The 16,877-nt window shown below is 39.4% G+C and overlaps 1 protein-coding gene across 9 annotated transcripts in view; it reads right to left on the reverse strand.

Annotated features, from left to right (window-relative positions):
• Positions 1-3,071: 3,071 nt before the first annotated feature.
• Positions 3,072-16,877, reverse strand: part of mical2a (microtubule associated monooxygenase, calponin and LIM domain containing 2a) — a 46,195-nt gene continuing 32,389 nt past the window's right edge. For 2 of the 9 annotated variants that reach the window (XM_074617438.1, XM_074617428.1), the window contains 5 exons: positions 15,074-15,343; positions 12,474-12,581; positions 9,586-9,766; positions 9,386-9,462; positions 7,504-9,300 (listed from right to left, as the gene is read on the reverse strand). In XM_074617438.1, the coding sequence (XP_074473539.1) occupies positions 8,896-9,300; positions 9,386-9,462; positions 9,586-9,766; positions 12,474-12,581; positions 15,074-15,343 (1,041 nt within the window). In that variant the 3' untranslated portion in view covers positions 7,504-8,895. Of the gene's footprint in view, positions 3,286-4,201; positions 4,246-7,384; positions 7,446-7,503; positions 9,301-9,385; positions 9,463-9,585; positions 9,767-12,473; positions 12,582-15,073; positions 15,344-16,877 lie in introns of those variants that run through there. The other 7 variants (XM_074617462.1, XM_074617470.1, XM_074617453.1 and 4 more) reach the window with 7 other exon arrangements.

Raw genomic sequence — 16,877 nt, forward strand, 5'->3', positions numbered from 1 at the left:
AACTGACAAAAGTCAGGAGTCAAAAATCTACAATCAAGGAATAATATAGTTTGTTGGAAAAATTAAGCTTTGTATTTAACAGACTTAGGTTAAGAAGGCCAGGTCTGTCCTGGGACAACCCGTCGACCCAGTGGAGGTGCTGGGAGACAGGAGAATGATGGCTAAGCTCTCATCCCTGATGGAGAACATGTCCCAGCCATGTAGGAAACTTTTACAGACTTATGGTGAGAAATATCTCTCTGTTTTCCTTTCAGACAAACTGAGCAACAATATGCACAACAATATGACTATTCCTGTCCGGTGATTATACTTAAAGCCTTATTTTTTTTACAAGACTTGTCCCATGTTGTTGCTGTCTGGTCAAACAGACTGAAGCAGACAGAGAGGAGCCTCGCTGACTGGCAGCATCACCACACTGAAGACATCTTCACTGTTTCTTTCATCTGTCCAGCGGGGCCTTAAATGTATTTCTCGGTGTTCTGTTATTTAGTATGAGATGGTCAGATAGGCTCTGAGTGGTTTGTTATATGAGGCTTATAAGATATAGAATGACGTTAGTCCTTTTCTTACATTCGTCAATATGAAACAGAGAGCTTGTTTATCAGCTCCTGATACTCTGTTATGTGAAGCCATTTATTTTTTTACCATGTTTTCTTATTGCAAAATATTGTAAGAATGGGGGGAAAAAAATAGCCTTAAATGACGTCTATTTTATTCTAATTTTCTCCTGAGAGGAAATGTAAACGTTCAGCTAGAATATAGATTATCTACTCCAGCAGCCTGGCAGCGAGTGTCTCCTCCCTTTTGGAGATTTGACTCTTTAAAAGGACGATTTGCGTGAAAGTGCTAAAATAATGACATTACATTTTTAGATTCATCTTGTCCTAGCATTTCTATTTTTTTTCATCACCTTTCACAGCTTCTGTAATTTCAATGCAATTTCAGGCTCTGATTGCTCTGTTGCTTGAATGCTAATCATTGTTACCGTATAACTTGTTTTCTATTCTGCTCTTTTTGCATTTAAGGAAAGGTCATTTAATAAAAAAAAAGAAAAGAAAAAGTTACAGGAGGTCAGTAAACAGATGGCACTCCACAAGAGATGCACACACAACAAAGTGCTGCTCATCCTGCAGGACTGTGTTTTATAAAATCACACCATTCTGTGGGGTCAAAAGGAAAATATTTTGTGCCGTCATGACCGTGGAAATGTCTGAAATTAGTCACCAGCTTTGTATTAAAATTCTCTTTCAGAATTAATTGAAATATTCAGTGAATGTCTGTCTATCATGTTTTTAATACACTTTTTATCCACAGAGTTGTTTTTGTGAACATTAAATGCTCTGTCGTGAGCTCCTTCAAATACCTCCCTCAGCAAGTAATCACATAAATATTCCTGCTAATGACAACACTCATTGAGGTTCACTGTATTCTTTGACCTGACATAGACCCACCTGTCATTGTCCTGTCTATTTTTGCAAGTTTCATTTAAAGATAGAGTGTGTAGGATTTAGTGGCATCTAATGATGAGGTTGCAGATTGCAACCAACTGAATACCCCTCCCTTTTCAAGCGTGTCGGAGAACCATGGTGGTCTTCCAACACGTTCTCATCTCAACTCGTTACATACCGCCGCTTTGTCATGCCCCTTGGCGTCACTTTATTTTCAGCATCAAAACCAACTCGTTCTCACTCCCAACTTGTCAAATACCGCCGTTTGGTAAGTGCCTCTCGGCATCAGAAAACTGACGCACGGAGGCACCCTTCAGCAACAGTATGTGACGAACCGGGCTTTCAACTAACTCCAATGTAAACCCACCTGAGGCTTTATTCAATGGCCGGCTTTTACGGTAACGTCAAAATGTGAAAGGCTCTCTATAGAGCCGGTGTTTGGATTGTCCGTTCTGGGCTACTGTAGAAACATGGCAGAGCAACATGGTGGACTCCGTGAAGAGGGCTGATTTCTGAAGGCTTTATATAAATGTTTATCACTCATTCTACCTCTGAGAGGCTCTCATAAATTCCCAAGATATTTAGAAAAATTAAACACATTAAAAACTTCAAATATTAAAAGCTCATATTTACTTTGAGTTTCAGAACTAAAGAGAGGCAAACACACAGGCCAAATCTGTACATATATTCGATTTATTATCTGGATGTCTTTATACTTACAAACAACTGGAGAATTTGCCCTTTAAATGACCCATTAATGAATACGGCGAGAGAGGTAACACATGGACTACCACCCAGCTAAATCTTCTCCTTGTATATTCAAAAAGTGCTGCCATCAAACTCTGAGTCAAATTGCTGGTCATTCTACTCTTTGATACTTAAAGACTTGAACGTTTATTTAACCAAGTCAGGCGATAAAGACTTTCAATCAGAACACGGACTGACTTTGTAGAGTCAAGGACGTCTTTTGGTTCACACTCTGAAGTACAATTAAATAAGTAATCTTTTGTGCCGAGCAATTTTCTCAAGTCAATGGAGGCCTAGCCCTCCCAGCTCCAAGTGCATTCCTCAACAGCTTTTAACACAACACAAGAGAGCGTTTTCCTTTTATGATGACAGACTTTTAGGACTAAAGTGGACACAGGGGAATTCTAGTTTATTATGTACTTTATTAACCAGATTTGAGCCCATTTATGCAGAGATGCAGAGGTCAATACTGCTCACTGAAAGAGATGTGAGGGTATTCATGAACTAAACGGTGCCGTCATGAACCTTTGGACAGAAGCCATCAATGGATCTTTAGGTCTTTGAGGAAATGTAACATAACACTTTACTTTTATAGATCGTAGCTGTGAACATTTGCTTTAGTTGTGATGGTCACGCGCTGTAAGAAAGACTTTCTATATTTTCATTTCTATGGGATCTTTTTTCTATTTACCGCGGATGCAAAAATAATTTAACTAACCAGACAGTTTGATATACGGACAAACTGTATTCAATAATTGGTTTCAGCCCTATAAGTGACTTATTATATAGAATTGCATAGTAGATTATAGCCAATAAAACTGAAGCAGATCAAAATCATTCAAAATATCTTTTGTCTCTGATAAACAAAGTCTGACGTCAGTAGCAACACAAACATTTATTGAGAAATACTGTGGCACAAAAAGCAATCAAAAATTGCTCCAAAACACAAGAAAAACGTTTCTAAAACACTTTCATGAAGTCTGTGTAAATTATAAACAATTATATACAACAACGTCATGAAGAATTATAATTATTCTTTAATTCTCAGTCCTCTGTGGGTAAAGTGGCTCACTTGCATGGCAGCTTCTGACTGAAAAACAACAGGAAATAAACATTGGGAATCTGCATTACGGTTGTAACAGTGTAAGATTTTCACGGTGTGATAACCAGCTCAGAAAATATCACGGTTTACGGTATTACACTATTATTATTGTTAATAATATCAGTTAGGCTACAGTTATTAGTTTCCTTTAAGTTGATCCTGAAAGGATTGACAACGGAACGTTATATAACCAAAGCATGTTAGTTTGCATATAGGCAGAAAACAGCAGAATGACTGGTGCAGAAAAATTATATAATAAACAAATGGCTCACAAACTGAGAATTAAAAAATGCAGGCAGGTAACAGCAAGCAGGTAACGCAGGCTATTAGACTGTTGTCAGGCTATTAAATTGGTGTTATCGGCCTACTACACCCACTAGTAGGTTTTTATCATATATTCACATGGTAGATCACCGAAAGAAGGTATACAAGAACACGACAGCGACCTCTAGTGACCGTAGCAATTATGACAGGAGCAGCAGTCAGGCGCTGTAGTGTGAAGGGTTCGGGGTTAGGACAACAACGGTTGGGACACAGAACACAGGAATCACATCCTGTGTGAAACCAATAATGTGTAGTTGTCTTCGTGTTTGTAGATATTTTAACCCAAAACACAATGTTTTTCCCTAAACTTACATGTTTTTGTTGTTGCTTAAACCTAAAGAAGTTGTTTTCAAAACGTGACATTTCATTCAGTTTTACAACAATGTTAGAACGTGTTGCTTTCAAGTTTCACTTTCACTTTACAACACAGGAGCCACATCTATGGTGCTTATAGCGACTGATAACGCCTATTTAACGGCCTGATAACAGTTGAATCTGGTGCGTAACGGGCAAACCAAACTCCATGAATGACAAAAGACAAACCAACAAAGAAACTGAGGTGGTATAAATAGTGACTGACTAACTGGAGAAATGGGAACAGGTCAGCAGGAAGTGAATGCAGGACTAATGAGGGACAAAAAGGCGGGAAATCACATTAAGACAAGAAGTAAGCCCAGACACATGAGGAGTGAAATATCAAAATAAAACAGGAAACAGACTAAACAAAAACCCAAGACTATGGCAATCTGTACCTTTAACTTCACACACACTTATGTCAGTTTTTTTCCGATCTGTAGATCAGCAAAAGTACCTGGTATGATAACCATCAATTTGAATACCGCTAAAACTTTAATCTGTATATCACTGTAGAGATATGCACCCACGTGTACTCATCCTAAACTTAACCAGCGCTGATGAGATGAATAAAATAACTTCTGAGTATTGAAGACAGTTTATCTACTGGCACACACTCATAAGTTCAGTGAGTCAAGCCTTTTCCATTTAGTGTTTACATATCTCTACAGTCATGAAGATACCAGTAGAATCATCATGATTATTTATTATAAGAGTAGTGGGAGTAGAGGTCACCGTGGAAATGTTAAATGGTGGACATCCTCGTTTTTTAAAAGTGTAATTAACCTTCAATATTTACTCTTGAATCAAAGGAAATACAGGAGTTTGAAAAGATTATAAACTGGTGTTGTAAAGTCAAGGACTTTTTTATGTATCACAGCAATTTGCTCTGAGCACAAAGTGCATCCCTGAACAGTTTCTAACACGACGCATATGTACTTCATTTCATTTTAAGTCACTTAGGAGGAGGCAGAGAAATGCCACTAATGTGTTTTATAAACCCTGTCAGTCGTGCGGTGAGAATCTAAAGTTACAGAGGTCATCGCACATACTGAAAGAGGAAGTTTGTCTAAATGGTGTTTTATTGAGCCTCTGTATGGAAACGTTAAGTGGTTCTTTGCTGTTATTGTCAGATCATCATGAAAATGTTCAAATAAAAAGATGTTTTAAACCTTTATTTATCCGGTTTATCAGAGTCACACGGACCAATGCTCTCTTCTTTTTCTCAGTTACAAGGGGAGTTATTTATTTAATGTTCAGGGTCTTAAGAGAACTCCACCGATTCACCGTTGCACTCCTACAGCATTGTCAAACTCACAATGGACAGTTAAATAAAAAGGGATCAAAATCGATGCAGCAGAATCAGAGATATGGTCTTTTGTATTACACACATTTATCTTCCTTGTCAAAACCTGGTGCCTAGATTACCCACAATGCCAGACAAACACTGACAGTTCATTTTAGATTCAGGTGTTTAATGCGAGTAGCGGCTACTCACTTCTTTCTAAAGGCCTTTACACACCAGGGGGCGCGATGAATAAATGACACGAAAATGAAAACTACTCGCCCTCGAATATTATTTGTCTAAGGCTTTTATTGTGAAAGGTAAGAACGGACAGAGTGGATCTTGTCTGTGCTGCCTTTGTCAAGGTTGAAAGGAGAATAAAGGTTGCTGGTTTGATTTATGGAGCCTAAGTGTTGTCGTTTCATAAATATAGGTGCAACTCAACCGGTTCTGCACAACTTCATTAGTTGATGCCTTTATTCGCAGTGCGAAAGCTCAGAAAATCAACCTCGTTCAGAAAAAAAAAAGTATGGCACTTTTTCGCGGCGTGATATTCACATTCTGTATTCATGACAAAACAGTTCGAAAAATATATTGATTTGCGAATTAATTGTACAAAACAGAAAAACCCTGTTTGTAAAGGCCTTAACTCCACAACCCCAGATTTTTATTTTTTTTTATTTTCAATCTTGTCGTCTCCAACCAAGCCCCCAGGAAGAGCGCCGGGCTTTGAAGCAAATTTTTGTAGTGGCCAAACGGCGGTACTACAACTTCTGTGTCCATCATGTGATGCCATTGGGACCAAAAATACTTTTTCCCATAGACTTACATTGGGAAAGAGACGTCTGTAACTCAGCGGATAATTTTTGGGGTAAATCAACTTCCCAGTATGAACACTTGAATAGCCTTTATTTAAATAATTAGGTTCTAAAAGTTGTAAAATGCACTAATAGCTGTAACCAGAGTTATTTCCTTTCTCCTCTCATGTGAATGAGCCAGATCGAGGCTAGAGCGAGGGCTGGGAGGCGGAGTTAAAGGAAACGCTACTGCGCCTGCTCTATGGGCTCAATGGTGCAGAAGATCGCCGGATGATCCGTGCACTTTATCACACGGTAGTCGAGCCATTTTGGCTTCATGCGCCACTGAGCAACTCTAGGAATGAATGGGAGCCCGCCTACTGTATCCAGTTCTCTTTATACATCCATAGCTCCAACTGACTCTGACTCAAGTGACATCACTAGAGGCAATTCATCAGACTTCACACAGCTCCCTCTGGAGACACTGAATGCTTTATACAACTATGCTCACATATATTTCTCCTCAAGACCTGTAAACAGACTTTGATGTGTAAAATCAGTGGAGCTCCCCTTTAAAATGCATCATCGGCTCATTAACATTTATTTGAGCAAAATATTGGTAAAATGAAGCTGAATCTTGACCTTGGAAACAATAGTTGACAAAACAATCTCCCCACAGGAGTTGAATTGTAGATGTGGCTCCTCATTCATGTTGGTTTTGAATTTAAGATTCAAATATTATTACTGACCTTGAAAACAATAGTTTGTTAAAGTGCATATTGGAAGGCTTTATGATGCAATCAAAAGCGCCAAAACAGCTACTGAATGGACCTTTGTGGAAACTGTTTTGTTAACTATTGGTTATTAATACTTACAGAACATGTCGGTCGAATGATACTTCTTGCTGATTTTGATTTGAAAATTTGATGTTTTAAGAAGAAAACTTGTGAAAGTGCAAAAAAAAATTGGAATAAAACCTGATTTGACATGTCCTTGGTTTCTTCTCTTTAAAAGTTAGTACTAGCGAGATAATCAGAGTGAACTGCAATTTCAGTATTCATACTTTGAACCACAAAAAAACAAAAATAGGAGATGTAGGCAGTAATTCTTGAACAGGATTAGTTAGTTCTGAAGGATCAATGTGAAACACTGAAGCCGTTCATTAGTCATGAGTTTAGTTTAGTCAAATCTCAGTGTCACGTCAAAACAAACAGTTTTAATCACTTCAGCAACGTTGTTAAGTCACTTTGAGTCAGTTATTTATGTCTGTAGCCACATCACAACTACTGTATGACACATGACCATGTGACCATGCAGGTGAGATCACCTTCAAAACGTCATGTCTCCTAACCATCCAGCGGGCTCACACGCTTCATAAAAGGCTTCAGCTGAACGAGAGGAGAAGAGAAAAAATGATCTAAAACACATTCAGACACAAACAACAGCTGAAAGCACAAAAGTAGAAAAAGTTTATGAAAACAAAGCAAAAATAATGACATTCAATAATGAAGACGATATCTGTATGTCGGCACCATTACACATGTTAACCGTTTGCATGATTGTCATCTTGTCATACAGATGTATAAAAGAAAAGTCCAGTCGGTGTGTATGAGAAGAGTTCTTTGGTTTTATAAAACACTGTAAACTACCTCATATTACATGCAGCAGATTCAGTAATTCAACATGAAATATTAGGTAGCTGACAACAAAACACAAACATCATATTGCATATCCAGCACATCATGCTGTAAACACTTAAAACAATGCCTGAAGTCTTCAAATATTATATAAACAAAACAAAAAGTGCTACATACTGTAAGCATCATTAGATTAGTTGAATAGGAAGCAACTGTGTGGCTTCCAGTCAAAAAGAGGCTCGCAGTTGATCTTCCAACAACATGCTTTAAAATTATGGCAAGAGTGGCAAACACATTCAAACACATCACAGCATGCTCGCCAGCTTCTATTGTCTACAGTAAATAAAAAAAATATGACATATTTAAAATTCTCCTTAGTGTTATACAGAGAGGTTTATAAAAAATGAAGGGGGGCGGGGTGTCTCATTTAGCCTTCATGGTTTTTCTGAGAGTCAACAGTAGATGGCAGCAAAGTAGAAGTAAATACTGAGAAGGAAACTCACCAGACAGGAGAGACTCTTTGGTGTTATCCATTCAATAATCAATAAAAGCTGTTCATGAAAGTAAACGGAGTGGAGTATAAAAAGACAATGAGCAAACACCTGCATATATATGGATATAAAAGAAAAAAATATATATGGCAGGAGCACATATGCATAGTCAAAAGAAAACCTGTCAGGTATTCAGCGTTAACATGAGAGCTGACAGTTTACTGCTGCGCCGACGAGGCAGTTCCCAAAGATAAAGTGCATCAAGTTAGTCAGTCGTAACCTGAGTTAAGCATTTATAACTGCAGGATCCATTTTCCAAAGGTTGAGTTCTACAGCAAAGATGATTTCAGCAGTCTCAAGTCTTTAATGCACCGACTGTGGCCTGTTTTAATTTAAATCTATTCGTTTAACTTATTCTAACCCTACAATTAAAGCACAGTTTCCACAGCAAACCCACTGCAAAAAAAAGATTTGGTGCAGCTTTCATTAACCCCTGTAGTAAATTGCATAAAGTTGCATGAGCAACCTACAGTGTCTCCTCTTTGGCTGATGCACGAATACAACCAAGACACTGAGAGCATCATAAAAGGCAAGTAAACATCACAAAGGTGCTTGTGCACGGCTACAAATGGTATTATGACAAGAACACTCCTTTAAATGTGCATCTCAGCCACGGATTTAATGGCTTTTGAAGTCAAATATGAACACGTCTAAATGAGCCGGTGCCCTATTTGCTCCTGCAGCCACAGCAGTAGAGGCTGTAGAGAGCCGGGCCCGTCGGGCGCAGCCTCTGTGTGCATCTGCAGCAGTACCTCTTGTAAAACAAGCAGCAGGGGCAAGCTCATGCTCAGTAGCTCATACATGAACGCATAGTCCTGGGCATTGTCCCTCAGGTGGCCGGCGAGGGCCCGCGCTGTACTACGCACACGATGGGACAGATACCAGGGGGCGTTACACACAGCGCGAGTCACGCTCAGGGGCCAGCTCAGGCGTTTCCTCATGAACGACCTGAAGGTACCTGCTGAGGATGGACTCTGCAGGTCTGCTGTGCTGCTGGACTCGGAGCTCTGTCCATCAACGGCACATCGCTCCTGAACTCCAGCTCCAGGACGACTCTAAAAGACAGAGGACAGAGTTAGATACCTTACAGTGAATATTGCTAGAATAAGATGGATACTGGTAGAAAGGCAAAGTACTCACTGAACGTAGAGAAAAGTTCCTCTGTAGGTTTGTCCCATTTTTGCGTTGATCAAAATGAAGTTTGCAATACAATTTCCCTGTAAGAATACAACAACTGTCAGTACAAAGTAGCCAGATAAATACTGAACTTTATACTCTTTTATTTTTAGTACAATGTAGATTAAATTCTGACGAGAGCTGATATCGGATGACACACGTACCCTGTAGAGAGTCGAAGGCATGAGCTCCCTGTCGCAGGGACGAGCTGCAGGTGGAACAGCGGAAACACTCCCTGTGGAAGTAGAGCCCCTCGGCACAGACCCTCTCCACCATATAAACACGCTTCTCGCATGAGTGACACTTGTCACCCGACGGGAGGAACGCCCTTCGTACTGGGCCGCCCTGAGAAACACAATACAGGCAGAACGATGATGAGCATTAACGTCAAACACATCGCTATAACAAAAGCTTAAACATTGACTTCAATCTTTCTATTCATTTAGTATTTACTACTACTTAAACCCAGGTCATTAAAGAGGACCTATTATGCTTATTTTCAGGTTTGGGTTTCTACTAGAACATGTTTACATCCTTTAATATTCGAAAAATTTTATTTTTATTTATTTTGCTCATACCGGCTGTTCTGCAGCACCTCTGTCTGAAACACTCTTACCATTTGTTTGACAAAAAAAAAAGATTTATTCAAACATTCCTTTATAAGAAAACATTTGTGAATGTTCAACATAGTTTAATCTAGTTTTTCTAATTTAAAAAAAACAAAAACAAAAAAACAACAACAACATAGTACGTAGACCTTGAGTTAAGCTTTTTTTTCAAGAGGAAACTTTCATGTTGAATATTTTTTTACAGGTCACACAGGTTTTTTGCTAGAAATTTAAACTGTGATGTGTTAGTTACTCTTGGAGGTGTTGGCATACTTGGTAGAAACACAGGTGGTTAGTACGTGCAGGAAGAGGGACAATGTGAGAAGTTGAGTGAAAGATGAGGAACACAAAGCTGTTTTAATGATGCGTTTCTAGTCAATGAATGTCTTATTGTTCAGATGGGGATATTCTGAGTGACAGTTGAGGTGAGCCTCATTAAAGCCTATACAGTCTCAGACTCATTTGCTCACTAACATTCAGCCAAGAGGAAAACACAGTTATGGAAAGAAGTAAGATCATTATAGAAAGGTGATAAACACAAGAAGTGATAAAGTTTATCCCAATTGCTCTTCAGGAATCAAATTTGATCCTGTGCACCAGGAGCCGTTCCTTTATATTAAACTAGTGTAAGTCCTGCTATAACATCTGGCTGTTGAGTTGGAGCAGGCTGTTTGGGATGGGTGGAGCCGGGAAACCCACAAAGTGCCACCACAAGAACACACACTTCTCCTCTGTGAGGACGACTGGTAATTAAAAGCACGAGGGGCAGAAACAGCCGTTAAAAGCAAAGCTCTCATGCAAAGCAGCAGTGCTTTCACATAAATCTGTCTATTATAATTAAGAAGATACATGACAACAATGTAAATCTTGGGCTATGAGGCTTGTTTTTGTAACACGCCCTCTGTTCTTTGCTTCACTACTGAAGCAAATAACATCATGTACTCTTTTTTTCCAGTTTATTAGGTACACCTAGATAAAACTAACAGTCCTGCAATAAAAACATTACTTCATTTACAAGTTTTAAGGGTTCAGGGTTTTTTTAAGCTTTTTAGAGTAATGTTGTTTGAACTTTATGGTCTGTCGTTTGTGATGCTGTTAAATTTAATTTAGTTATACTGACACGTGTTATGGCGGTTGACATGGCGAACTTGTTCACAAACAGTCGCTTATTTACACATCCAGTAGTTACTGAGAAACATCATCATTCAAAAATGTGATAGGGTAACATATCCCAGATTTCAAAATCAATCAGGACAAAATACTAGCATTTCACTTGTTTAACCGGGTCACAATCACAATAGACATACGCTTACACGTTTTGGCCAAGCCCCCGGGATGAGCGGCAGACTACGAAGCAAATTTTTACACAGTGGCCAAACGGTGGAATTACAACTTCCGTGTCCGTCACGTGATGCCATTGGGCCCAAAAAGACGTTTTCCCATAGACTTACCATTGGGAAAGAGACGTCTGTAACGCAGTAAAAGCAAATTGACGTAAATCAACTTCCAGTACGAACACTTGAATAGCCCTTATTTAAATCATTATGTCCTAAAAGTTATTTTCCTTCCTCTGTTCATGTGAATGAGCCCCAGACCGAGGGTTGGGAGGCAGAGTTAAAGGAAACGCTACTGCGCCTGCTCTGTGGGCCCAACGGATGCGTAAGACCGCTGAAGATCCGGGTCATTTCATACTCAGAAGTTAAACTTGTTTTGCTTCATGCGCCGCTGAGTAACTTTCATAGGAGTGAACGGGCCCCGCCTCCAACGCTGTATTCAGTTCTCTTTATACATCCATGGTTTCGGCGCAAAGCCTTCATCATTATCTTATCATTCATTTGGAGTCACATATCTGGTGAATGTAAGTCCAATATTCACTCTCTTTTAGCTCTGTTTTTGGTCTCCACCAACTCCTGAGGGAAATATCTGGCTCTTAAGCGGTTAAATGCTCCACTATGTTCACCAGCTAGTTGATAACAGTGTCTGTCTGCTGTTTGGTGGTCATCAGGTAGTGTACAGTGGATTTTTTTATAGCCTTTTCACTGAAAACAGCTTCATGCTGCGGCTGAAGACGACGCTATGAGAGCAGCGACAGTGGAACCGCCAAGTTACGGACCAGACAGCTAAACAATGAGCACAATGAAACTCACTATAAAGCTCCGTAAAGCCAAGACAAGCCATTGTCATTATAAGAATATATTATAACCGCTTTCAGTCACACCTTGATGAAAAAAAGAGTAATTGAATTCTGACAGAATTTCCTGCATCTCGGTTTATGTGTCAAAAAAATCGATGTTGTAGGAAATAAACAACAAGGGAGAAAATTGTCTGCATGTAACACTTCCCAAACATGTTTTCACATGCAAATAAACACACACACCGTGAAGGGCAGGCAGTGCAAAACACCAGACCAGGGTGGGGTCACACACCGAGCTTAGGATAGTCACCTTGAGTCCAGCAGAGCTTTCTGCTGAGAACAACCCTCTAAGGTGAACAGCCTTGTCCTTTATACTCTTTGTGTGAAACTCTCTAGCCTGTTGTGTCTGAGCTTTTTTCTGCAGGATGACACGGAGCACAGCAACAAAAGAAAAGCCATCAGTCTCGCCTCCTCAGTGCAGCGAGACACATTCTCCCACCAACAAATGGGGAGCTTTCTGTGTGTAGACATAATTAAGTAGACTAATAACCATTTAATAAGCACGACACGGTTAAATGATGAAAGGCCTTTCTGTTCTACGTTCCCAATAAGAAGCAGGATTTGACAGCTAAGTGTGTAGGCTATTGTTGGGAGGAGAACAATAACATTGCTGTGTGGAATGAAGGCTGCCTTATTACATTAATTTCACACCCCACTTGATGTGGTTGCTCGTACTGTACAGGAGCAGAAAGCTGAGACAGCCACACAGACCTGGCACAGAAATCAAAAGGCAAGAACGTTGGTTCAGGCAAAAAAAAAGTGAAATATTGACTCTCTAAGGCTTAAGTGAGTCAAAGCCAAATTTCAAAGCAAACTAATTAAAAAGATAATCATTAAATCCAAGATTAGTTTAAAGGAATGTCATGAGAAAAGTTGAATTATCTACAAACTGATGATACAAAATAACGAAGACTGCAATTTAAAGGAATTACTTATCACTTCACTTACGGAATTCACTTATTCACTTTGTCAGAGTTACGCTATATGTCCACCAGATGTGGCGAGGACGCTAGGGGACGCACTGCTCCGCTCAACTGGCTGCTTCAAGCGGTGACGTACCCTATCGTGGGATGCACCTGATTGGTCGCTGGTTCTCTGCTCGCTGTTTCAAACAGGAAACAACATGGCGGCCTGCTCATACTGTAAACCTTCTGTTAATCCGTCCGATCCACTAAAATCTATTTCTGAAAACAGTTTAGGCGAGAAATAGGCAATGCCACTGCTGAATCTCGTTTAATCTTAGAACTATATCGCCTATATTGACAGCTTGGTCCTAGTTTCGTGCTCATTTGCATGAAGTTGAGTTTTTCAACTTTATGCAAATACAGACACCTCCAACTCGTCGCAACACTCCCAGCATGCACTGGGCGACTGCTTCTACTGCTATGGAATGGAAAGCGCTGAGATGCCCTCCATCGCCGGATCTGGTGGAAATGCGCCCCTAGAGTTAAAGGATCAATACTCTCATGTCTGTACGTCAGTGTGGAGCTAGAGCCAGAAGACGATTAGACTAGTTTAGCACAAAGACTGGAAGAATCAGGTCATGGCTCCAGCTCTGTACTTAACACACAGACATGAGAGTGGCATCAATCTTCTCATCTAACTCCAATAAAAAAAAGTCAGTTCGTTCATGTTCAACTTGCAGATGCATCTGTCAAGTAAACTGAAATGATTTAATATGTAAGAAGTCCCATAAATCCTGACAACGCCAAACACAGATAAGCTGCACTGACAGAGAGGAGCAGTGGTCACACAAATAACCTTCATGGCAGTTTCTTCAGTAGTGATTTAGTTGAAATATATTTTAAGTGTTTACATTATTTTAAGAAAATTCTCTAAAACAGGTTAAACTGCATTTGATGCCACAATATCTCACACATCACCACTATTCTCACAAAAAACTATACAGTAAATAAGGGATTTTCAAAGTCTGAGACTGTCGGCCTACCATCAGACAAAGCTTGGAAAAAGGCGCCCCTTCAACCCCCTAAGTTTACCTGCTTTGTTTCGCTCAATTCCTGAAAGCCTATGTTATCATGATTATTTTATTTGATCCCAAAGATTTAACAGTTGAGCCAAGATAGGCTAATATTGCTGTTTGACATAACTTCAGACTACACCAAATAACCATAACAAAAGGTCTGTCCTTAGGCATTTATTAGTTTCTGACTCTGGGAAAGTGGAAAAATAGTAAAATTCCTCTCTGAACCATCTCTTTAACCAACTCACACACATGTAGGCTATTCTATGTGATCTTCTTTTGATTACTAATGTAATATTTTTTCACTTCCATTCACTGAGCCTCCCCTCAAACAGTTTGGAGCTGGCCTGGAACCTCTGCACTAAATGACTCGATACATTTTGAGGTAAATATTGAGGTGATTTGCTAGTAATTCCAAAGAAATTTCAAATAGGTAACTTGCTAATTATCACCTAATTACCATAATATTTGCGCACCTGTAAAATGAAGTGTTACCCAATTTTGCAGTGCTGATCTGAGCCAACACAGGCTTCAGGTTTTTAGCAAATCTGAATAATCAAAATAGCATATTTGCAGACGTAAGCCGATGCCTGCAGCCCGGTGCTGGCCGACCTTCTCCACACGGACTCAGACTGGCCAGTAATCCGCCTGTGTGCCCGTCAGGTCTGTAGGCCTGCTCTTGCCATTTTCGTCAGGCTGGATAATTAAGGGACTGATTTCACCATCTGACTACACATTACACTAAAGCCTAAATGTATAATCAGGGCATTATATATAATCAACATTCACTCAGGACATGCAACAATCAAAAAGATTTGTAAAGAGGACAGAGAAGAAGGTAAAGATAGAAAGGAGGAGATAGTGATCACCTCAGAGACGTGTTCATCCACCTCCCTGAGGCGCTGGAGGACTCTTGACATGAAATGGATTGCGGATTGGCAGGAGGAGGGAGAAGAAGAAGAAGCAGGGGGGTCTGCACTCTCAGGCTGAGGCTGGGCCTTCATCTCAGCGTACGTCTGATCAACATGTCTGAGCTTCACTACAGAAAATGGATGCTGGGACTCAGGCTGGAGCTGAGGTTTAGGTAGAGTCTTTGGAGGCACTAAGTGGTCTGCTGCTTTTCTGATACTGACTTCAAACTGAAAGGGGTGACACACAATAGTGCACATGTGAGCAGCGGTTTAGCTCCTCATCAAGCAACCGAACTGTGAAGCCTGAATTTATTTATAATCTTTTCATTCACTAGATCATTTAAAGAGCCACACAGGTGGTCTTGTTTCAGCCCATTAACTACGAATCACATGTACTTTACAATGCTGCCAAATATTTTCAGACTTTCAAGTTTTTTTGAGGTGCTAGTCGTGGCAGCACAGCAAGAAAATCAACGTGCATAGGTAATCCATTACAGTGAATATTCTGTCTGCTTTATGTTTTGCCAGAGTTATGTAATCATCATGTGATAATGCAGGTGCGAGAAGGCTGTTTTTAAAGCTTTCTTCTTGGGGAAGTGAAGAAGTGAGGGGGCAGTCCGACATCTGAGAGTCAAGAGCTAAAATGAAATGAGAGAAACTGTTTCTCTTTTTCGATTCACATTACGCTTTGTTTTTACACTTACAGTAGTTCTGCTTTTTGTTTGTCTAGTGGGTATGATTTTCCAAAAGCTAATTAGCTCATGAATGCAATGCTTTGACTGCAAAGCTCTTGTTAAGATTAATGGGCAAAAATTGTATAAGTATATACTGCATTAGTTTCTAATTAACAGACATAATTCACTAAAGGGAAAAATTTCCCCTGTGGGATATAAGATGTGAGCCTGGTAATTAAGCAAATATCTGAAAAGCTATACTGGCTAAGTGACTCTAAAAACCATAAAAACAATTGAGTCACACTTGCATTGACAAATTGCATGTGCATATTTTTCACAGATTTTAATTCATAAAGAATTAAATCACTATTGTTGGAATATGCTAGCATCAATAAAGACAATTTACTTTCATGTCAGCTTTGTCAAAATTGAATGTGAATTCTTTTGAGTTTAAAAAATAAAACTTAAGTTATGACAAAAACTGGAGGAAGTTAGAAATAAAAATAGTAATGTAAGACTTGTAGCATAGTTTGCATGGTTAACAGGGTGCTGCAGGAATGAGTCCTAAAACCTGGAAATGAGTTTGCATTTTAGCACTTCTGGTTCCTTCATCTCGAAGTCAATGGGTTTTTTGTTTTGTTAGATGCCTGAAATAAGGTCTGTGGTTAACACAAGAGATTTTAATGTTTTGTTCTACGAAATAAAATACATCAATTAATACCCCACTTATGAATTTTGGGGCTTTTACGTGTCTTAAAAAAGTGGCTAAATGAGACTACAAAACGCCATGACCATTGATTTTCTGGTGCCTGCATATAATTGCAATAACACATGAATCACATTCAATCAGTTGCTGGTGTGAAATGAGGGTCTATAATCAGTCAGGACTAAAGAATGTAAAACCACCAGTATGGTCATTTAAATATCCAAAAAAGGATGGAAAACATCTATTTTAGGTAAATTATATCATTGAGCTTTACACATGGGTGGTGTATGTGTACATGCTGTATATAGTATGTGCTTGTAAATGTCTGCGTGTGTATGTGTGGCTGTACATGTGTGTGTTTGACTGACTGTTCTCATGTATC

This window comes from Sebastes fasciatus, chromosome 2 (genome assembly GCF_043250625.1).
Source record: "Sebastes fasciatus isolate fSebFas1 chromosome 2, fSebFas1.pri, whole genome shotgun sequence".
NCBI lineage: Eukaryota > Metazoa > Chordata > Actinopteri > Perciformes > Sebastidae > Sebastes > Sebastes fasciatus.